Consider the following 23,399-nt stretch of genomic DNA (forward strand, 5'->3'; position numbering starts at 1 on the left):
AACGGTCACAAGATAATCGTTCAGCTGCCAGCATTAGCACCCATCCCTCAACAACACAAAGGGACCCCGTTTACAATATTATCATTTCAAAACAGAAGCCCCTTGCCTCAGCACCTCAGAAGTACATCAAGCCAGTCACCGAGCTGCCTACGGAGCGCTGAACAGTTCCGGAAGGAGCTCTTTCCTGCGACAGGTTCCTCCAAAGGTTTACACTGTACTGGGGACAGGATAGAAATAAAAATAAAACTTTCAAAAACCCATATCTGTAAGCTTTCAAGATTCAACAGACCTCCTCAACCACACCGTTCAAGCACTATGCAAACAGCTCCTCACCAGCAGATATACTCTCCCCCCCCCCCCAACATCTGACAAACAACACTGAGATGACTGTGCCAGCTGCCTTTCAGTACGTGCCCAGATGCAGACCGGATGTCTTCGCCAAAACACTCCAGACAATGTATTAGCACACCCATGCACTGCCACGTTAGCTGTCATCACTAACTGCCAGGCAGGACAGCTCCAGAACAAACACATACACACACAGGCACGCCACAAACACTACAAAACACACAACACAAGGCGCAAGAAAAAGTGACCCCCGGAGGGAAGCCCTATGGCAACAGCAAGTCACAACAGGTGCTCTGCAGCAGACCCAAGGAGAGACTCAAATGTCACGACACGCGACTGGAAGCAACTGCCAGAACTGGGATGATGGAGGCCTAAAAAGCCTGCCTTCAAGGCAAGAGACCAGAAGGATGGGGACTGAAAACCCCATAAGACGACGCTTAGGAATTCAATTCCCAAGCAGGAGCTCCTGATGCGGCCCAGATGACTTCTGCAAGAGTGAGGATGGAAACAGACGCGATCTCAAACCGAATATGATGCACGAGACCTGAAACAGAACTGCATTTCAAGCAGTGACTGCAAGACAAGAAGTGCTCGGATCAGAGCCACGATGACAAAACAAGCACTGAGGCCCTTCAGCACCGCTACCAAGTCCCCTGTCTGGTCAGTCCAGTGTAAAAAGCTAGAAGGATATCAAGACCCGAGAAGCACAGAACAGACATTGCAGAAGCAACACTACAGGACAGACGAGCAGAAGGAAACTGTCCTGCCTGGCGCACGCACTCACGCTACAAAATAATCCCGCTTCTTCTATTAGCCTGGTGACCCAGCCACAAGCAGCCTGAACGTGACCCAGCCTGAACCACCCTCACCGTGGCACCAAGTCTAGTCAGCCAGCAGGCACCATGCTCCTCTGGCTCCCAGCTCCCATTAGCCACCCCAGATATGCAAATACCAGGTGCCCCCCAACTTAGCTCTCAGGTTGCTGCATGGTAAATTCCCTCCGCCTCAAGAAACGCACAGGCACTGATCGTCATCTTAGTCAATTGCCAGGCTCATCATCAGCTGCAAAAACAGAGTACCAGCATTCACTAGCATGCCGGTCATGATGCCCACCTTCTCCACAATGCTGACTACTGCTGATGCAACATACAACTATGCTCACCTGTTCCTCTCCAAATCCAAGCTCCAACAGTGCAACCAGTATCATCCACACCACCTGGGAAAACAAAGGGATTAAATGATCGTTGCATTCACAACAAGTCAGCCAATGGTGGTTTTTTTTTTGTTGTTGTTTTTGTTGTTTTTTGTGTGTGTGTTTCCTGTATTTATTTATTTTTTAGTCTGCTTTAGCTCAACGGCATGCAGAGTGCAGACAAGAAAACTGGGGTGTTTCTAGAAGCAACAATCCCCACGCTTTTGCTGTAGCTTTGAATATTAAAAGGACAATACGACCCAGCAAGTAACTGGAACTTTCTTACCTGGAATTAGCTCAAACTTTTCTTCACATTGAAAGAAAAATCTAGGAGCAGAACACATTATACACCAACAAAATTGAGTCCATTTCATCCCCAGAAAAAAATCACATACTCTCATCCCCTCCTGTACCTCAGCCGCTTGCCTACCCCACGTGGCACACGCTTCCATCTGTTCTCTTTACCCACTTATAGCACCTCTAAAAGGCAAACTGGAATTTTACTCTATTGGCTGTAGGAAAATAACTGCAGTGACAACCGCGCCCCAAACTGAGCCAGCAGCCCCTACTAAACGTCCCTCTACTAAGTGAATTCCAAGCACTTAAAATCCAGAAATCCATAGACTCCAGACTGCCTAAACAACCCTGCAACGGACAGAAGGAAAAACAAAGCACTGCCCCCAAAGAGCAGCCCAGGCAGAAGGAGCTCTCTGATGGCATGCCTGGGGCTCATATAGCATTTAGCCCCGCCCAGCACCCAAACCCAATCACCTGGGAAAGGGGAGGGGCAAAGCACATGAAAGTAGGAAGAGAGCAAAAGAAGCAGCTGTGTTTTGTTTTGTTTTCCTTTGTTTTTTAAAATCTGTTTTATCTCAAAAACATTCAGAGAGCAGACAAGAGACCTGTGGTGTTTCTGGAAGCAAAAATCCCCTTTTGCTTTTGCTGCAGCTTTTAATGTTGAACTGATAGCGGCACCAAGCAAGTAACTGAAACTTCTTCAACTGGAATTAGTTTAAACACGCTCACCGTCATCTGCAAACACAGAGAACCAGCATTCACTAGCCCTAACCCCAACCCACACCCTAAACTCTAACCCTAGCCCCAGCCCTAGTCCCTAAGCCCAACCCTGGTTCCCGAGAACTTCATTTCCAGGCATGCTCTGGGCGCTCAACATGGCCTCCCGGAGGTCCGGAGTCCCAGAACTACATTTCCCGGCATGCTCCGGGCACCCAACATGGCCTCCCGGAAGTTCGGAGTCCCAGAACTACATCTCCCGGCATGCTCTGGGCAGTCAACACGGCCTACCGGAAGCCTGGTGCCGGAAAACTACACCTACCAGAATTCCCTGGACAGCCAGCACGACCAATCAGAGGCCGAGTTTTCGAGAACTACATTTAACCGCACTCACTGTAACCCTAGCCCTTCCCGCCCTTACACAAAAAAGCCTCAAGCCCTATCCCTAAACATCCTCGAAATCCCTACGGACCTAACCCAAAATATTTACCACACTAAACCCCTGAAGTCCTATGCCTAAAACCCCTAACCCAATAAATTAAGACGCTCAAATCCCAAACCCGCAAAATTGAGATGCTCAAATCCCAAACCCAAAAAAATAGGACGCTCAAATCCCAAACCCCCTTCCAAAAAAGAAAAAGAAAAATCAATAAAAAAAAATCAAAAAAAACAAAAACAACAAAAGGGGTAGATCTGGTGGCATCTGCCCTGTAACCCTGCAAAAATCACAAGGGACCTAGAACAACAAAGCAAACGCACAAAATAACATTGACATCCTATCCATAAATGTGCTATAACAATTAATCACCTCCAAAGAGCTTCAAGCAATAAATGCACATACTACTAGATCGGTTTCCTCTAAAAGATCGTACCAGACCCTGACCCACCAAAAGAACCCTGCATGTAGCTAACAGAAGCATCAACAAAGCACTGACCCCAAAGAGCAGCCCGGGCAGAAGGAGCTCTGATGCCGTGCCTGGGGCTCCTATACCATTTGGCCCCGCCCAGCACCCAAACCCAATCACCTGGGAAAGAGGAGGGGGCAAACCACAAGAAAGAGCAGGAGCAGCAGCAGCTGTGTTCTTTTATTTATTTATTTGTTTGGTTTTTTTTGTGCCTATCCCTAGTTTACAGCATGCAGAGTGCAGACAAAAGAACTGGGGTGTTTCTAGAAGCAAAATTTACCATATTTATGCCTCACCTTTGAACATAGAAAGGACAATACAACCAAGAAAGTAAATGAAATATTTTCCACGGGAATTAGCTCAAACTTTAGTGTTAGGTCAGAGGTTGGACTCAATGATCTTGAGGTCTCTTCCAACCTAGAAGATCTGTGATTCTGTGTGATTTACATATGAAGAAAAATCTAGGAGCGTAGGAAATTACACATCAAAAAAAACAACGACGTAATAAGCAACGCGCATGCACGGCCCCACGGCCGCCTGCAGTACTCGTTTTCCACCAGCAGGAGGCGGCAGAGGGCGCCCCGGGCCCCACCGCGCATGCGCCCCCTTCGGCCGCCTGCAGTACTCGTTCTCCACCAGCAGGTGGCGGCAGAGGGCGCCCCGGAGTCACTGCGCATGCGCGCCCCCCGGCCGTGTGCAATACCCGATTAAAACCAGCAGGTGGCGGCAGAGGGCGCCCGCCGGCGCCACCGCGCATGCGCGCCCCCCGGCCGCCTGCAGTACCCCTTTCCCATCAGCAGGTGGCGGCAGAGGGCGCCCGCGGGCGTCACCGCGCATGCGCGGCCCCCGGCCGCCTGCAGTACCCGAATAACACCAGCAGGAGGCGGCAGAGGGCGCCACCGGACCCCACCGCGCATGCGTGCGCCCCGGCCGCCTGCAGTACTCATTTTCCACCAGCAGGTGGCGGCAGAGGGCGCCCGCCGGCGTCACGGCGCATGCGCGGCCCCCGGGCGCCTGCAGTACCCGAATAACACCAGCAGGTGGCGGTAGAGGGCGCACGCGGGCATCACTGCGCATGCGCGCCCCCAGGCTGCCTGCAGTATCCCTTTACCACCAGCAGGTGGCAGCAGGGGGCGCCACCGGACCCCACCGCGCATGCGCGCCCCCCGGCCGCCTACAGTACCCCTTTCCCACCAGCAGGTGGCGGCAGAGGGCGCCCGCGGGCGTCACGGCGCATGCGCGCCCCCCGGCCGCCTGCAGTACCCCTTTCCCACCAGCAGGTGGCGGCAGAGGGCGCCCGCGGGCGTCACGGCGCATGCGCGCCCCCCGGCCGCCTGCAGTACCCGATTAAAACCAGCAGGTGGCGGCAGAGGGCGCCCGCGTGTGCCAACGCGCATGCGCGCCCCCCGGCCGCCTGCAGTATTCGTCTTGCACCAGCAGGTGGCGGCAGAGGGCGCCACCGGACCCCACGGCGCATGCGCGTCCCCCGGCCGCCTGTAGTACTCGCTTCCCACCAGCAGGTGGCGGCAGAGGGCGCCCGCGGGCGTCACCGCGCGTTGCGCGCCCCCCGGCCGCCTGCAGTACTCGTTTTCCACCAGCAGATGGCGGCAGAGGGTGCCCGCGGGCGTCATTGCGCATTCGTGGCGCCCGGCAGCCTGCAGTACTCGAATATCACCAGCAGGTGGCGGCAGAGGGCGCACGCGGGTGTCACCGCGCATGCGCGCCCCCCGGCCGCCTGCAGTACCCGAGTAACAGCAGCAGGTGGCGGCAGAGGGCGCCCGCCGGCGCCACCGCGCATGCGCGCCCCTCGGCCGCCTGCAGTACCCCTTTCCCACCAGCAGGTGGCGGCAGAGGGCGCCCGCGGGAGGCCTTGTCGGGCGGATCACAGCTCGCCTACTGTGCCATTCGGAGCTTGTGGCTGTATTTTTTCCAACGTATTTGCTACCCACACCCCGCGGGGCAGCTTGTCTTACAAAGAATTCTCTCTGTTAATATTCTCTTTAAGGCGGGCACGAAGCATCCACTGCTCTTCTAAGCAAGCAACCTTCCTTCTGTGCTCCCTTCGGGATGCAGGACTACGTGCACTGAGATTTATTCCACTCATTTTTCTTCGCCTTTTCATTGGCACAGTCTCCAAGGACGCCTGGCTTTCTTCTCACAGACTCGCGTCCGTTTCAGCGTAAGGCATCTTTTCCCTCCGCCGCTCTAATCCAAATTCAAATTATCCAGATAAAACAATAGCGAGGTAAGAGAGAACTGTCTGAGTTAAAGTCACCATCTTTCTGTAACTAATTTAGCAGACAGCTGTACCACAGAGGAGGAGGTTTAGATGCTAACCAGGTCACAGGCCCTGCTCAGGCACATCACGGTCAAGTGAGTGCCCCCGGAATCACTAAAGAAACTTAAATAAGAATCTACTAGAAGAAAGCTGTCTCCTCTTACCACCGCCTGTTTAAGAGATAGTGTAGTACAGGCAGTTCTACACGCATAAAACCACATACACACAGTATACCTGACCCAAGTAAATTCCCTCTTAGAAGTCCACCATTAAGCAAAAGAGGCGTATTGTGGTGACATACAGCTGCCGTGTAATGATCCTGAAGGGATGAATCGCCCTATGTATTCCAAGGTACTACTGTGGTTTGGTTTTTTTTTGTTTGTTTTTTTTTTCTTCCCCCCCCAAGTACGTTCAACGGTACAGATAAGTACGTTCCCGCTAAGAAAAAGAGTTCAGAATTGTTTATAACGAGTTTGTTCCACGTGTCACTTTCTCACTTAACGTAGTAATAAAGATACGCTGCTGCTTTTGGATTTAATTTCCTTCTTGAATCTCACTGGTGTAATTCCAATGGTCAAACAACCTCTTCCAGAAAGAACAGCCCACTGCTTCACAGGAGAAGGAAAAGATGTCTCACACACGCTGGCTAGTACTAAAAAGAGTAATAGGAAGAGAAGTTCAGGCCATCAACGTAAGTATGTTTCCCTGCCTCTTCTGCTGGCTGGTCAAGTGGAATCCTCAGGACAGCCCCAGTACCTTGTGAAGAGCTTCTTAACGCCAGCACAACTTCAACCTGTCTTTTAAAAGAAAGCTGTTAAAGGAGCAGGAGACTGTTTTTAAATGAGAACAACCGAAAATAAAATTATCTGAAGAGCCACTTACTACTGGCATATTACCGTTTAAAAGGAAAATATTAATTACGTGCAGGTGCTCCAGTCTTCGTTGCATTTTCTGTGATTCACAACATTACCTTTGAACAAAAGAGTAAGAGGAACGGAAGGGAGGATATTAACTCGGGTAACCAAGGATTTGGTAAGCTGGAACTTGGTGTCTTTAACACTTTAGCCTTGGAGCAAAAATGTACACCCTGTACAGGCTGAGCTGACTGATGAGGCAGGTGCTCCAGGGTACGTGCTACCGGGAGGTAAGTAACAAACACATTCCGCAGCTATTACCAGAAGTGGGGTTTCAGGATATGCAGACTGGTTTCACAAAAAATATTAGCGGTCTGTTGGTGACAGACAATTCGAGGAATTCAGCGCTGCCCATTACAGACTCCTCAGATCAGCACTTAACGAGAATTAATAAAACGGTTTATTTATATATATATATATATATATATACACACACACACCCACCTATGTTCAAAAAAACGTATGCAGTTAAAATATCAAATTAGTGATCCGGTAACAACACTGTTCAAAACCAATCTCTTTTGTATGAACATTAAAATAAATGCACACTTTTAAAAGCATTTCTTTTTAGTGCTTCCAAAGCACAGCGTGTGCCAAGGCAAGGCCACCTGAAGAATCTCCGTCCTCCTCACGGGATGAAAGAGAACTGAAGTCAGGGACCTGGGAAGCCTCAGGTGCGCTTTCATAATGTCTGCAGATAAAAACAGAAGAGAGTCTGAGGTAGATTGTTTAGTAACCACCAAGTGGTAACAGTCACAGGGCTGTCTTTAGCTTTCATTAACACAACAGCAGTTTCTTTACTCTCGATCTATGCTGAATCTCAAGTTTAAAGGCATGGCTAGCAGTTCTCGGGAACAAGACCCTCGTCTCTGTGCTGGCAACATGCAATATTACCAGTGCAGGTGTTTCTGGGAGTTTTGTTTGTTTGTTTGTTTGTTTGTTTTATTGGGGGGGGGGGGGACGACACAACAGATGGGATCTCTCCACAATGCAGACACTGTGTGCATTTGACAGTGCCCCATTTTAGTGCGATCCACTGCCTATTGCACGTAAAACGGCTAATGACAGTATTCAAGTGAGTAAATTCTCACCACCTGCAGGAGGGGCAATGGTTATTTTTTTCAGCCTGTTGAGCAAAGAGCACCCTCCACAGGAAAAAAGCCACACCTTTCATAGCACGTCCTTAAGGTTACAGCCCAGCTTCTGCCGATAGAGGTTCGTAAAGTTAAAGCTCTGCTGCTTCTTCTCAGACTGACAGTAAAATCACTTGACTGCCAGGATGGCAAGGACAACAGCTACATCCTCTTCCACTCTTCTGTGGCACAGCAAACTCATTCCTGGTCCATATTCCTCTGGCTGGTACACTATTATCTACTGTTCACCTGATTAACTCTGTTGGGTAGGCTGTTGAACTCTAGTTCCTCTAGTATTCTCTCTAAGTGTTGTATTAAGACACGATTTTTAAACCTAGGGAAGAGAAAGGAAGTAATTTCATTTTTTCTTCCAAAAATAGCAGTTAAATAACTCAGTATTATTTTGCCACGACAAACAGTATTAGCAGAGGCTCTCTGTTTCCAGCATGCGCCAGCACGCCCTGCGGGCCACTTCCGCTCTCGGTTCTCAGCCCGGTACAGAGCTAGCCCGGCGCGGCTCCCGCTCCAGAAGAGGGCGCCGCCATTTTGCCGCGGGCAGGGGCCCTGCGGCGCCGCCCCGCTTCCCCTGCTTAGGCGAGGCGGTTGGCTCTGCGCATGCCCGGAAGCAGAGGAGCAGGCACGGCTTCCCGAAGCAGCGCTGATGTGCAAGTTAAAAAAAAAAAAAAAAAAAAGATGCCACTGACAGCTTTCTGCGTTTACACCACTTCGGGCAGAGGTTGCCTCTTTGTTGCCTTTTTTTTAGCGGTGGTTTGTTGTTTTTTTTTTTAAGAAGGTCCGGGTATGCTCGGTCCTCTCTTAACAAAGCTTGTAGCAGGTGGTATCTTCCTACCTTTTCCGGCCTAAGGAAAAATTAGCACTACCCTAAAGGTAACAGGACTTGCTCTTTACATGTTTGGAAGCAAGCTAAATGTGTTTCTAAGTGCTTTCTGCCAAATACAAGCTACCAGAAAACTTAACCACAGAACAATTAATTTTGTCTGCAGAATAAAATTCTGCAGTGCTGAGGCACACGCGCTTTCTTTTATCCCAGTCTTCTTGGGAGTACCAAAATCTGTTGGAGGCAAATTGATGCTAGACAGGTAAACTCCAGAAGGGGGTATATGTCATACTTACGAAACACCTTGCACTTGCATCCAAGGTCCAAGCTGCCAGTGTGCTCTTTGGCCGATGACTGCCACCCGAGCCGCCCCTAGGAGTTACGGTCCTTTTGGAAGGCGTTTAAGAAGTCAGTGCAACTTTTTCCTCAAAGCACGAACACCTCCACGACTTTAAAGCATACTCCTAAGCATTTTCATTAAAACATATTCAAAACTAAGAAGTAACAAAAAGTATGGGTGTTTAGAAAATGGGTGTGGGTTAGCTGCCCCAGACAGCCCTGAGCCCCTGGCAGACCCTTGCTTGCTTCCCCTCCCAAGGTGGGGAACGAGAATCAGAAAGGTGCAAGCAAGGAAAGCCACGTGTTGAGGTTAAGACAGCTTAATGGGCACAGAAAAAGCATCACACACAAGCAAAGTAAGGAGTCCAATGTCCACTCCAACCCCCCATCTTTGCCCCAGCTTTTACTGCTGAGCATGCCACACACTATGGTCAGCCTGGCTGCATGCCCTCTGACATACAGTTAAGAAACAAAAAAACCTCAGGATCTGAGAAGGCAGTGGGTGTCCTCAGAGAGGGCATGGAACAAATAGCAACACAGTACAAGCTGGAAAGGATGCTGCTGCACAAATGTGAAAGACCTGCAGGACCTCAGGAGGGTCCTGAGCAGAACACGCAGGTCCTTGGGAAGTGTGTGTGTGTGGGGGGGGGGGGGGGCACGACTAGGATGTCTAAGCAGAGGAGAAAATAAGTGTTGTGGGCCTCACGTGTGTGCAAGGAGGGTTCCTGAGATGTAGCCCTGGGGGTACCTCCCTACACGGTGGGCATCCCACTGTCCTTCAGGCCCAGCAGCCAGCTCTGGTCACATCTCACAGCATCCTCCTTCCTTTTTGCAGTGTCCAATGGTGGAAAATGAAGAAAGAAGAGTCCCAGCATGGAGCTGTGAGGCAAAAAGAGTGGAGGAGGTAGCCAGAGACAGGCAGCCTGGGCAAAGGGACACCCTACCACTGGGACTGCGGTCACATCAGAGCATGTCCATTTTGCATTGGGTGCCCTCCCTGTAAGCACAGCTGGCTTTTAATACAGATGTATTGTATTAAAAAAGACACCTTACGTTTCTCAGTGACCTTCAATAATAATACCTGTTGTGTGGAAGAAAGGGGATAATGATGTAAATTGCATTTGTGGAATCAAGCATGTGCCTACTCTGTCACAGCATTAAAACGCACAATTAGGACACCATTATATTCCACATATTTCCACAGAGACTCCCCACAAAGTTTCTTTACCTCTTTTCTTTTTTTTTTTTTCCATCCCAAGAATAGAGCTCTCTGCCAACTTCCATTCAAATATCTGACTACAAAATCTGACATTCCAGTAAAAGCTCTAAGAAATCTATCAGTATGTGAAACTACTGCTTAAGCCTTTTAAAACAGAACGACTGCTGTTATCCCAGCACTTGAAGAACATTTATGTTGAAATTAAAAGCATCAAAGGAAGCCTAAAAAATACACAACTGCACAACTTTAGAACAAAAGAAAAAAGTCAAGTGATTCTAGGTAAAAAAGTGAAATCAGTTTCTACTTTGTTCCCTATACACAAATTAAAGACAGAAATTCTTGAGTATTTAAAACACAGAACTAGATGTAAACTATTATCAAGGATCACTTATTAAACTTCTTTAATACAAAGTATTTAAATTATATTTTTAAAACAATGATGAGAACAGCCCAGTTCTGTTGTAAATTTGCAATCGCAAAAGTACCTTGCTGCATTTCTTGTGTTTTTGTTGTTGTTTGTTTCGTAGTGTACAAAACTCAGGAGGAAAAAAAAAAAAAAAAAAACTGCTTACACTACTTGGAAAACCATCAGACAGGAAGCTAATTAAACTCATCAGACAGGGATTTTCAAATTACTTATGTACTGCACAATAGATAAATACTCCCCACCACTCACCCCCATCTTTCAAAGTAACGTCTTAGTTCTTTGGATTAAATGATGACCAGCTGAATTGGTTTTGTCTTCTTGGCAACACTAAATCCAGTGACAGATCTCTTTGTTCTTTTTCTGAATCCACTAGCTGATAGCCAAGCATGTTTATAGCACCTTTGCAAACTTCCTGTATTTTCTTAATTTTCTGGAATGAAAGAACATTTCTCCAGGCCTGGGAAACATTGACTGCATCTCGAGACGTGATTTTGAAGGCTTCCTTTTTTTTTCCTGGCCCCTGTCCATGTGTGATGTTATAGACCCAACTTTTGAGTGTGGGCGTCAAACTAAGATCTGCAAATTTATACATTTCTGAGATTTCTGATAATGGATCTCTCACCAGATCTTCAAAACGGATCATCAGATAGCGATCTTTAAGGAAACTAGGTGGTTTTAGAGTAGCTGTTTCATAAATCTGAACATGACTTCTACAAATCTCTTGCATTACTTTGTATTTGCTATCTTCCACTTTAGTGCCATTGGTACTCAGAACAATTCCATTGTCACGGGCTAATGCTTTGACTGATTGTTCTCGTGACTTGACAACTGCCCTGGGGTCACGGACCAGGTGAATGATTTTGAGGTTCAGGGATGGATCAGTGAGAAGTGGGTAGAGGACCTTCAAGTCAAAAAAACGAACCTCCTTGATGACAACATGGCTGTAAGTTTTACAGGCTTCCTCCACCTTGGTGAATGGGTACCGTCCACATAGAGTCTTGCATGCCATTTCACTGGTTATGTCAGTACGTTGAAAGGAGTCACAAGCAGGAGCTGAACATAGAGCTCGACTCACTGCCCACTGGAAAAGATCAGATAAGTTTCTTTTCCAAGGCATGTAAGCATCAAACACAGACATGTCACACAGAAAGACCGACCTGACTAGGTCCCGCACTGCCATGTGCAAGACCTTCGCACTGTTCTGATACATCGTAACCCACACGTGCCAGGCAGGCTCCATCAGGTAGAAGACACTGGGGTGCTGGCTGAAAAGCTGACCAACAAAAGAAGATCCTGACCGCCAGGAGGAGAGAATGAGGATGTGGACTTGAGACGGTTTCTCCTCAGACTGAAGCATGAAGCTACTGTACCGGGCATACATGAAGACTAAGAATCCAGTCTGAACCATAACAAAAAGTATAACAATTGTGCTAGAGATCCGAATCCTTGCCATTCTCACTGAGGAAAAGCAATTAAAAAAGCTGAAAAAGAGAAGGAAAATGCTGGTGAGCTGTTGATGCTATGGCATAACAATGATAAAACTTACACAATACAAACTCTTGCATTAGTAAGACCTTTCTTTAAATGTTCATATACATAATTCAGCACTATTAGGTTCCTTTGTCAGTGGTATTTGGAGGAGAACATCTGCAGATGGATGGGTGTTGAAAACAGAAAGAAAGAAATGCACTACAGCAAGATCACAGTAGAAGTAAGTTTGTAGTGAAGGTTTGAAGTAGTGAAGAAACCTTGTGTTGAGGCTGCTCAACTGCTGGAAAAAAAAATAATAAAAAATATAAAATGGTCTCAGCTTGGATTCTGGGAAATGCTGCCAAGGAAAAAGAAAATCTTAGTCACTCCACTCCACTGTATTTCAATCTCAGTCTAACAAGGGTTTTTATTGCTAGATGGGAACATTAGCAACTGCAGGTACTGAAATTAAAATAATCTTCTCGTTAACTCTAAGTGTTGCGCCCTGTGGTGACAGTAGGACACTAAACCAACTGATGATAGTGCACAACATCCTGTTTTTCAAAATTACAGGAGATGGGTGTAAACTTGCAACCTCAAACAGCTTCTGGCTATAAATGTTGTACGGGACAAGCAGTGGATGCATGCCTTTTGTATGGAGTGCATATTCCCCATGAGTGATTAAGGAACTATCCATTTTTGAGTTAGAATTAGCTACATGCACTCCTCACAACTTTTTCCTAGAGATTTTTGGCACCTGACTTTGTACTCTCACTTTTGCAGATTCCACTTGAAAGCAGTTAGTACGTTAACAGGCTGGGTTTTAGGGAAACATGAATTCTCAGGTATGAAGACCGTATCAAGGCTTTTATGTGGAAGTATTTACTATCTAACTGCATTTAAACGTATTTTTTTTTCTTGTTACAATGAATGGCAGATATACCGAAACACTCTGGACTGTTGAAAACAAATAATGCAGACTAGCAAATACAGATGCAAAACCATTTGAGGTAATACATGAGCTAAGTTCTTAGTGCTAGCATTATAAAACATGAAAAAGACTATTTACTAGTACTGAAAGCTGAAATAAATGGTTAATTAAAAGAGATGGTAAAAACAGGCAGTTTCAGCTCTTTCCACTGCCCAAATGTCTCATCAGGATATAAACGCTATCTTAAATGAACACAGTTTTGCTACTAAACTTTTGTTTTTAAGCCAAGGAAAAGAGCAGAAATATTTTTTTTTCTCCCAAACTCCCGTCTTTCACTTGCATGACATACTCTTTATATTCACCTACTCAGCTAAAAATGCCTTTTCACTCTTTTATTATGTTCCCTTCTTCATCACATAATATCATTCTGTAGCTACGCAAAAGCATTTATATATCTCTAAAACCATGGATATCCCCAATTTTGTTACGCTGCCCATTGAGGCATTTTGTCCAGTGACTCCACATTTGCATCAATGCTGCACCAATATCCATGACACATGCCTGCAACAGCACCTCTGAAGATGAAACCCAAGGCCCATTAAGCCTCCCTTGCATAGTTCCTAATGCTTATCAGACACTCTGCTAAGCCACTTCAGTCTGCTAGCTTGGAAGAGAACTAATCACTCATTTTTTTTAACCTAGCTCTTTAGTGTCTAAGCAATGCAACACTGTACATAACAGTACTGGAGCTGGCACAAGGAAGGGGGGAAAAAAGGCATAGTTACGAAAGGAGGAGCCTGATCATGGCTGCCAACAAAATACATCTCGAGCCATTCACTCAGATATTTATGTTATCAATGATTAGACCTTTTGAACATCTAGTGCATAATTGTGTCATCAAATTATTTACATATACTTTTCAGGTGGAGTTATACTAGGCCTCCCTTATGATCGGGTCCCTCAAGCCTCCTGGGTCACTACTCACTTTACGGAACCACACAGCTAATTGCCAAGCTTACAAAGTACAAATGAACAGTGAAAGGTATAAGCTCACACAGCTTCTGTGAAACAAAACAAAACAAAACAAAACAAAACAAAACAAAACAAAACAAACACGTGTTTTTCATTAAGCTACTGCAAGTCTTTTGCCCCGTCAAAACGGTGATTAAAGGACCATGGTTAGTATCACTGAATGGTTGGGGTTGGAAGGGACTTCGGGAGGTCTTCTGGTCAAACTCCTGCTCAAGCAGGGACACTCAGAACAGGCTGCCCGGGACTATGTCCAGGATGAATATGAACCAAGGGCTGAAAGGGAGCACAACAGCAGCTGGACTTCCTGTCCATTACTGCAACTTCAGATACCTTCTCGGTGACCAGATCCTTTAGCAAGCACCTTCTCATTCGCTCATGAGACCAGAATGAACAGAAGTGGCAATGGTGCTGCAAGAAGTAGAAAATCTGATTGATAAGGACATCAAGTTGCCTCACACCATTCACGTCTCTGCAAAATTTGAAGTATCACAATAGTTGGTATCACAATATACACTTTTATACATAAAGATGCTGCTAGGCATAAATTATTTTAATAACAGTTACAATTGTATTAACAGAGCACTTTTCAGACCTAAAATGGTACCAAAATATGGAGAAGGGAAGAAATAATTTGTGCAGAGGATGATCGTTTAACTCATGCTTTTAAGGACTTATCACATGAGGGATTTGTCACATGAGACAAGTAATATTGTAATCAAGCAAACATCTTTGCAGTCTGGGAACAGCATTACTGTTGAGTGAACTTCCTTTATGTACAGAATTCAACCTGAAAATGAACAAAAATTAATTTTAGAGTTAAAAAAAAAAAAAGAAAAAAAATCCTCCTATTATATTATACTAAAGACAGAAAGAGAGCAGCGCATATGGGCTCTCTGACCTGGGGCAAAAGACTGGCATGAAAGACTCTCTCAGAACAAAAAGATCTGGGTTTGTTGCAGGAAAACTGAAAATTTGGGCTAGAATAAAGCAAAGAACTGAAAACAGCTGAGGGAAGAATTACAAGTACCTGCTCCCACAAAATAAGTTCTGAGCAACTGAATCATAGCTGTCTTTGCCAAAGTCTTCCCCAGCCATTTTGTGTCTAAGAACATTTCAAGCACACTTGCTTTTAAAACAGCTTGTATGTATGAAGTATTTTTTTAAAGCCAAAGTCTTTATAGATTACAAAGAAATAAGTTTAACTTCCACAAAATGCAAAAATACAAATTTGAATGAATATCCAATAATGTATTATATCCTGTGGCTTTTAATAGCAGAAAATTATTTTGTCCTGTATGACTGTCATACACTAAATGCTGACTTTCAGACCAAACATTAGAGTTGAATGTACGTAAGATTTATGTACTTATAATTCACCACGGTACACCTCAGAACTGACTGTGAAAATGATCATACTAGTAAGTGTCATGCCTTTTATAGAATTAATAGGAAAATGTTTGTGCATGGCTTGATAAACAGAGCAAAGATCACTTGGAGGTCTATGTTTTATGGAGGTGTTACTCATTACATACTTCAGATGTAAGACATTACACCGATGTGTATAAGAGAAAACAAACCAAAACAAAATCACCACCACCAGAATTGCTTCTGTGAGCTTACATTAGAAACAATTTTGCTGCTTGAAACAGTGAAAATGCATGAACATTACAAAACAGATCCGAGAACAAAGCACAACATTACAGTAATTCTTCCTATAAATCACACGGCTGACAAAACATTGCTTAACAATGGTATTCCATAACTGGAAATGGAACATCTTCACAAGACAAAAGCTTGCTGTATTGTCAACAATGTGTGGTAAAAAAAAAAAATAATAACAATAATAATAATAATTTAAAAAGCTTAGAGGGTGTCTTCTATAACCACTAGTACTTCAAAAAGAGTTAAAAGTATTTCCAATAGTTGTTGATTGCTAAATCATTGAATGGATTGCCTGTTTGATTATTTTAACCTAACAGTGAAAGTACAACAACAGAAATAATTAAACTACATTAAAGGAACCATAATCAGATGTTTTAAATTCTGACATTATATTATCATTTTAGCTGACGGTGCTATTTCTGCTTTTGAAAACAGCGTTTCTTTTACAATTTAGTGGTAAAAGACATGGAAGAGTCACTCCCAGGTAACCATCAAGCTTAAATACTTCATAATGTAATGTAATACTTCATAATGTAATGAAACATACCACAGATTTCATGATATAACTATAAAAGTTTTATATATGTGTGTGTGTATATATATATATGTATATATGTATATAAGATGTTTTTTTTTTGGCCAAAACGGTTTGGAGTTACATAAAGTTGTACACCCTGAACAAACGGCAGTGTCAAGGCATAGCCCTACAACACCTACTTTTCCATGCTGAGGATCACAAGGTGTCTTCAGCTGCTAGAAAACAAGACTGCGACTGAGCAGACCTCGTGTCTTCAGATCTGCGTTGGGAATACCGACTGTTTCTAAGGATGGCAAAACTGGGGCCGTGGGGACACCTACGGTGACCGATCGTTCCCCCGCCGCGGGCTTTGCCAGCACCAGGGCGGCGGCGGCCCGGAGCGGCCGGGGACGCGAGGGCAGAGGCGCGCTGCGCAGAGCCCCACGGAAGCAACCGTTCCAGGTAAGAAACTATGACAAGGTCGTTCCTCCTACACGCCGCTTTCACCTACACACAGAGGCTGGACACTGCAGAAAAGTGGGAAGGGACTTCCCGGAACGGCAGGAAATGCTCTCTACAGCACCTGATTTAACAGTCTAATTCCGGCAAAAACACCTTGACTCGGATCAGCCATATTCTCTAGGAAAGTAAAGGACAGGATGGAAAAAAAAAAAAAAAAAAAGCACATTTTCAGCAGCGTCCCCTTGATCGCAACCGACCGCACCGCGGCACCGCGCGGAGCCCCGCCGCCAAGCCACCGGCCGCCCAGTCCTGCAGCGCGAGCGGCTGAAAGAGAGCGCTCCGCTTCGCCGGGCCGCGGGCGCTGCCGGCGGACGGCGAGGAAGGGCCCGTCCTCGCCGCGGACCCCCCGCCCGCCCGGCTCGCCGGCCGTACCTCCCTGCGGGACGCCCCCCGCCCCCGCCGGCCCGGCCGTACCTCCCCGCCGCCTCCCGGCACCGCGAGCATCCGCGCTCCCCACGGAGACAATGGGCCTCTTTCAGACGTGGCCAAGGCGCCGCGGCAGCGGGAGGAGCCCGGGAAGGCGCCGATCCGCCCCGCGCTGGAGCATCCCCGGCAGGGACCCGCCTGACAGGGGCCGCCCGCCCCGCCCCCGGCCGCCCAAGCGGGACCGGCGCGGCAGGGGGCAGCGGGCCGGGCACGCCCCCGCTGCCCGCAGCCGTCCGCTCGCAGGGTCCGGGGAGCCCCACCGCAGCCGCTCCGCTGCCACGCTGCCAGCCCGGGCCGTGCCCCCGCACACCCCACGGCGCTCTCGAGGGGCCCGGGCCCGCCGGGTTCGACGCCCGCAGCCCAGCCGCGGTGCCGTTAGCGGCCTGGCGCGAGCCCTGCACCGGAGCCGGGTTGTGCCGCCCGCCGCAGGCCGCTCGGCTCCTTAAACGAGCGCGGAGGCGTTTTCAATCTGGCAGCGCCCCTGAGGCATGCTCTTAATACTCGCGCCCCCAGACATTTCCAAACCCGCTTTTATCTTTTATTGTGAGACTTTTAACCCACTACTTACTTTTTCTCCTAACGAGACACTTCCAGAAAGCAAACTTATTTTAGCATGCCTCTCAGTCTGTCCTCAGTGAACGAGGTTTAGATTGCTCTCTGACAAGTGCATACACGGTAGTTCTGTGCAGTAGCATGGTGTTGGACTGCAGTGGAATTTTTATTTACTGCTGCTTAGCAAGCTAAAGGAAAAGTTCTTACAGCCAGCCTTCCAAGAAAAGGAGCTTCAGGAAGTCTCAATACTAGCTGTTATGGATCCACATGCAGGTATATTTTTTCTTGTACTCTCCTGTGGTAGCCATATAATCTCATCAAAAACAAAGGACTACCTGTTTTAGGGGGGGGTTGTTTAACTGTCCAAAGTTAACCATTTCAGTCCGAAAATGTTCCCACAGAGATGCATGAATTAACATATTTTAAAAAGGAAAAATTACATAATGTCATAGCAACATAGAGCAAGGAGAGAACGTACTCAGAACATACATACCTAGTTCTATCTTTCAAAGTAAAAAGTGTGTACAGATAATAAAAGCAGGTACTGATTTTTGAACTGGGTTTCTTTAAAGTTTTCTCAGGCATTTCCTCAGGACTGATGCTGTTTGCAGGACAACCCTGGAGACAACGGCAGAACTGATGATATTGGAGTTGTAGTGAACACCTGATTCTGGAACACAAACATTTTAATCCTACCGAAGACCCAGAGAAAGATAAGGAGAATGCTGACATATTGGATCCAGGCAAATTTAATGATTTCCCAAAATCCTGGCTGATATTTAAAGAGAGTCAAGGAGTGTTAATGGAGAAACTTCTCATACAACCACTGCAGTAACTAAACAAGAGAATCAGAGGTGGAAAGGCACCAAATTGGTTAGACATCAGTTTGTGTGGCAACCGCAAAGCTGCTGAGTCACAGAAATCTCAAAAAGCATTTTACCACAGAAATGCTGTGCAAAATACCTATCCTAGAAGATGTTCAAATCAATTCTGTGCAAAATGTCTATTTTGTCCCTGCTTCACCAGAAAGCAGATATTGGTAATACTCAGGCAGGTAAATAAACCTTGTGAGAGATGTGCTATATACATTTTCTTCGAAACATGGGCCAGTTCTTGTCTGAGAAACCGAGTAAAGAACATAAATCATTCTTTTGGAGCAAAAAGTTTTCAGGACTGTCTGTATAGGTAACAGATTTGCCACATCCACTTCAGGGGTTATTATTGGCTGAACCAACCTTGTATACAGATTTCTGATTTGCTTTAGGTCGGAAAGTGTAGTATCATGCTTTGCCAGTAGCAAACATTACTTCTCTTCTGTATCCACAACAAAGTGGGACTGCAGGACCAAAGCAAGGCTTACTAATGAGATTCACTATGAATTGCTCAGAAACCACCTTAAAAGGTCATTTTAGTAAGGGTGAAGAGCAGCAGGGGTTCCCAGTAAAGACAGAAAACAGTTATGTAAGCAGAACCATCTGGAAGTTGCACACACGGAGTTACGGGTAAACAAGTATTCAGCTAACGCTGCAACTATAGCATATGCTCAGCAAACAAAGGAAAAGTTTAGCAAGAAGTCTAGGAGAAAGCAGTGTTCATTTGGCCTGTATATGAAGGCTCGAATAATGCTATCCAATTATGTTTCAGTTAATGCAGTTTTCTAAGGATATAGGATAACTTCCTCTGGGTAATGAATAGTAGCATTAATGATGAATGGTGTATCTGCTGCTCTTCCAGTCATCCAAACAGGGTTGGGATCTGAAAAAACTGTCGTCACTAAAATGGGGAAAGAAAACATCCAAGTTAATGGGGTTTTCAGTCTTAATACAGAATTTAAATCCTCTAAGAGCAACTACCAATATGCTAACTACTGCTGTGCTGCAATTAGCAGCTGTACAGTCAGGCTTACCATTTCTATCTCGATATGCTGCAATGATGTTTGTTAGATCATAGTCAGCTGCAAAAGGACTTGTGCCATTGACCACAGACACCTGTTGACACAAGGAGATATTTACGTTACTTGTCCACTCTTCAAGAAAGTAATCCTACTGAGTTTGTTAAGCAAAGTAACCATGTCTTGAAAGGAAAGCACACAGATGTCACACTAAACATCTTGGCAAAAGATTCTCTTCTACCCTTCAGCCTTACAAATAAATGTTTAAGAGTTCAGAAGTTCTACGGTCCGCTCTGTGCAAACATAGAATCATAGAATATCCTGAGCTGGAAGGGATCCACAAAGATCATCAAGTCCAACTCAAGTCCATCAAGTCCCCAGAGGACCACCCAAAAAATCAGACCAAGTGTCTGAGCATTGTCCAAATGCTTCTTGAACTGAGGCAGGCTTGGTTCTGTTACACATTCCCTGGGGAGCCTGTTCCTGTGCCTGACCACCCCCTCAGTAAAGAACCTTTTCCTGATACCCAGCCTGAACTGCCCCCCCGTTGCAGCTTCAAGCCATTTCCTTGGGTCCCTCGGGTATGAATAACTAGAGTGTCACCTATGGTGCTAGTAAGGGAGGAAATTAATGGAGAAAAGACAAAAATAATAATAATAATAATAATAATAATAAAGAAGTCCTCACATTGTATCTGGTATCCAGTCCACAGTGGTTAAGTAATTGCCTCTGGTTCAGTTTCAGGTCTCCATTCATATAGAGCTGAGATCCTGGTACAGGAGAAAAAAACTGAAGAAAAGCCATGCTCTGCATCACAAGCGTTGACATTCTCTGAAACAGTGAACATGAGAAAAGAAAAATCAGGAAAAGCAAACAAAACCACAAACAGTTTTCTAACTCTTTGTATCTATAAATCCTCTGCATAGATTTTATTTTATTGATGCCCAGGTTTCAGATCATCACATTATTCTAAAGAAGGGAGGACCAAGTGAGAAATATGAAAATAAACTAGTATAGTTCTTGATTAACTAACTTTGATTTTAAAAGTTCCGTACATAATTCAGCAGAGTCCAACAGTTTGTGGCTAATGTCAAAAAAAAAAAAAAAGACTTTCCATAACATGTTAAAAGCAGCCAGATAATTAAACATATTCATTGAAGGTAAACTTTAAAATATTCAGACATCAAAACCAATACCCTGCAATAAGGGCTTGATAAGGAAATTCCTCTGCCCTCATCTGCCATTCAATCTGAAAGAAAATTTCAAATTTACTGTAAAACAAAGGCATTGTGACTACTGGAACTTTCCACATGATATTAATGACTAAACTAATACTTCAGCACATAAATTTAGGACTGTAAAGGCTTTTACTCTGGATCTCAGGGGTTTAAGATTATTAATTTTTTTTAGCTCAGCTGAAAGTTTAGGTTAGCTAAACTTGTCTACCTGCAGCCAGCAAGAGTCCCTCAGACAAGCTAAAGTAAAAGTTCCTCATCTGTTTGGCTACATCAAACTCTATTCTATACATTATTGCTGCCTTCGGATGCATCCATGGCTTCTCTGTGCAGCGGTGTTTTATCCACTCTTCTAGCTATTAATCCCACTAACACCTGAGAGAGAGACAATGGCAGCAGAAGCGTTCTTGTCTCCCTGAGACACCTTTTTGTCCCCTCTCAGCTATGAGGTATGGATGATCCTGGCAAATTATTATCATTGTTTCAAAAGCTCTTAAACAAACAAAACCTATGGAGTTTCAGGATGCCGCAGCAGCCTGTCCCTCCAACCTCTACTACTGTAGATCTATCCTCTATGCTGCACCACAACCCAATAGGAGGACGTACAGCTTCAAAAACAACAACAAAAAATAACCACAGAACAACAACAAAACACACACCAACCACCATACCAGTGGAACAAACTGAAACTAGGAATGACCCAGTAGAGAAGGAAATCAAATATATTAGCAAAATAAATCTTTTGAATAGGAATTTCAAATGCATAAAGATTCTTTCTTGCTTTGCATAACCACTGCTGGAATATTATATTGGGCCTATATGTCACAATGAATAAAATGAAAAATGCTCACATAGAGTTGGTAGGAAAAGATTAGAATCAGCTGAACACCAACTACATGCTCGGTAGATTGTAGCGGAAGCTCCAGTTTAAAATGTAACTGATCCATTTTGCCATCTTGATTTTTGTCTTCCTCCCTAGTCTAAAAGAAGCAGTAAGAATGGTTTTGCTTGTTTGCTTAAGAACTTCCTGTTAAAAAGAAATACAAAGAATAGTTATTGTCTAGGAGATCTCCACACCTGCAACATATTCATAAAAAGGAATCAAATGATTCCATAGGAAAAACAATAAAAATCTAATTTAAAGACATGAGACTAGAGACAAGCAAGAAACCTAAATTTTGTTTGTAACACTATGCCCTGGGTGCTCCCCAGGGAGGGAAAGTTCATCAGGCCCTATAAGAACTCTTCTGCCCTATGCCATTCCAGCAATCTTCCCTGTATACTGGCATTGGTACGCATGATGGATCTTCTGCCACATCTTGCGCGAATGCACAGCTTCTGCCTTCTGCCCTTGCAGCTTGCTTCCTATCAGCTTCTGTGTGCCTTGTACAATCCCTGGCTGGGAGCCAAGACTTGCTATGCTTCTGTGCGACAAATGCACAGTTCTTCAGCTATCTGCAAACATAACAGGGAGGCGTAACAGAGCTTTCACAGATAAGTAACGGCTACTGTTGAATCCCAGAAGAAACATTTGCTTGCAGAGTAGAGACTTCAGGCTTTTGAAAGCACATACCTGCATTAAAAACCATGAGTTACCAGTGAACCCCTGCAAGCTTCTGAGTGCAATAAATCATACAGAGAGGGAAAAAAGAAAAAAGGAAAAAGACAAAAGAAAAAAAAAAAAAAAAAGAAAAAAGAGCTGATTAAAAACTACCCGTCCCGAGAGACTCGTACCGTGAGGTGCAAAACACGAGGCTGCTGCTGCTCCTCGAAGGCAGCGGTGCGCGCCCACCCACTCGCTCACAGGCACCACCAACGCGACCCGCGTCCCCGCCAGCACCGCCCGGTACGCCTACCGACAGAAACGGGACTCGCAATCTGTCCTCCTGGAGCCGGTTGAACGCTGGGAACGTGCTCCACGCCAAGAAGCTGCCCGGGCCGGGCCCGGTGGTGGCCACGAAAAGCACCTCGTACCGGAACCGCACAGTGGGCTGCTCACGGTACGCGCCCTGCTTCAGCCAGAAACCTGCGGGCAGACACAGCGCGGGGCCTCAGCGCCGGGCCGGGCCGGGCCGCGCGGGGCCGAGCGGCGCTCACCGTGGCTGCGGTAGGCCACTAGCAGCGGCGGCACGTAGGTGAACACGGCGATGAGCAGCAGCGCTAGCGCAGCGGCGGAGCAGAGCCCGGCCCGGTAGCGAGTGTAGAACGCGGGGTGCGAGAAGAGCTCCACGCCCGCCATCGGGCGCCCGCCCGCCCGCAGCCCTCGCCCTCACCGCGGCAACGGCGAGGCGCCGGACTGACGGGACGCAGCGCCTATCAGCGCGCCGGGGCGCCGAGGAGGAACGGGCGCAGCAGCCAATGAGCATTGGGGTCGCGCGCTCCGGGACGGCTCGTTGCAGCCGGCGACAGGAGCGGGACGCGGGCGAGGGCGCTTGCCACGGCACCGGGACCCCCGGGACCCCCGGGACCCGGGACGCGACCTCCAGCGCCCCGGGAACGCCTCGGAACTCGGCGTTCAGACTGCTCCGGCCGCCAGCGCTGGGCCGGAAGCGCT

At 46.3% G+C, this 23,399-nt stretch overlaps 2 protein-coding genes and 2 long non-coding RNA genes across 9 annotated transcripts; all 4 read right to left on the reverse strand.

Moving 5' to 3' along the window:
• Positions 1-950: 950 nt before the first annotated feature.
• LOC311443289 lies at positions 951-2,722 on the reverse strand. The gene is made up of 4 exons (XR_014697194.1): positions 2,666-2,722; positions 1,827-1,867; positions 1,511-1,564; positions 951-1,410 (listed from the first exon to the last, which is right to left on the reverse strand). It is a non-coding gene; the product is annotated as an uncharacterized lncRNA (long non-coding RNA).
• A 3,246-nt stretch (positions 2,723-5,968) lies between these two features.
• On the reverse strand, positions 5,969-8,286 carry LOC311443071. 2 transcript variants are annotated; one of them, XR_014697062.1, is made up of 3 exons: positions 7,260-8,286; positions 6,634-6,707; positions 5,969-6,530 (listed from the first exon to the last, which is right to left on the reverse strand). It is a non-coding gene; the product is annotated as an uncharacterized lncRNA (long non-coding RNA). The 2 variants fall into 2 exon arrangements; XR_014697063.1 differs by lacking the exon at positions 7,260-8,286 and having other exon boundaries at positions 6,634-7,194.
• Positions 8,287-10,131: 1,845 nt separating this feature from the next.
• LOC311443075 (carbohydrate sulfotransferase 5-like) lies at positions 10,132-17,568 on the reverse strand. Of its 4 annotated transcripts, XM_084532936.1 has the most exons (3): positions 17,156-17,212; positions 16,420-16,858; positions 10,132-12,088 (listed from the first exon to the last, which is right to left on the reverse strand). In XM_084532936.1, exons 2-3 carry the CDS (start codon positions 16,425-16,427, stop codon positions 10,879-10,881), a joined length of 1,218 nt encoding a protein of 405 aa, XP_084389062.1. In that variant the 5' UTR covers positions 16,428-16,858; positions 17,156-17,212; the 3' UTR covers positions 10,132-10,878. The 4 variants fall into 4 exon arrangements, with proteins under 4 accessions (XP_084389062.1, XP_084389065.1, XP_084389063.1 ...); XM_084532939.1 differs by lacking the exon at positions 16,420-16,858 and having other exon boundaries at positions 17,114-17,568; XM_084532937.1 differs by lacking the exon at positions 16,420-16,858 and having other exon boundaries at positions 17,156-17,275.
• Positions 17,569-17,842: 274 nt separating this feature from the next.
• On the reverse strand, positions 17,843-23,384 carry TMEM231 (transmembrane protein 231). 2 transcript variants are annotated; one of them, XM_084532940.1, is made up of 7 exons: positions 22,943-23,384; positions 22,702-22,871; positions 21,697-21,825; positions 20,298-20,441; positions 19,626-19,707; positions 19,382-19,492; positions 17,843-18,493 (listed from the first exon to the last, which is right to left on the reverse strand). In XM_084532940.1, exons 1-7 carry the CDS (start codon positions 23,082-23,084, stop codon positions 18,309-18,311), a joined length of 963 nt encoding a protein of 320 aa, XP_084389066.1. In that variant the 5' UTR covers positions 23,085-23,384; the 3' UTR covers positions 17,843-18,308. The 2 variants fall into 2 exon arrangements, with proteins under 2 accessions (XP_084389066.1, XP_084389067.1); XM_084532941.1 differs by lacking the exon at positions 21,697-21,825.
• Positions 23,385-23,399: the final 15 nt, after the last annotated feature.

The sequence above is a fragment of the Aythya ferina genome (assembly GCF_964211825.1).
Source record: "Aythya ferina genome assembly, chromosome: 12".
Taxonomy (NCBI): domain Eukaryota; kingdom Metazoa; phylum Chordata; class Aves; order Anseriformes; family Anatidae; genus Aythya; species Aythya ferina.

Coding starts and splice junctions, on each gene's coding strand:
- TMEM231 (XM_084532940.1), bottom strand. CDS start 23,084: ATGGCGGGCGTGGAGCTCTTCTCGCACCCCGCGTTCTACACTCGCTAC. Junction 22,872..22,942: donor AGTGGCCTACCGCAGCCACG/GTGAGCGCCGCT, acceptor GTCTGCCCGCAG/GTTTCTGGCTGAAGCAGGGC. Junction 19,708..20,297: donor GACTGGATACCAGATACAAT/GTGAGGACTTCT, acceptor TTGTGTCAACAG/GTGTCTGTGGTCAATGGCAC.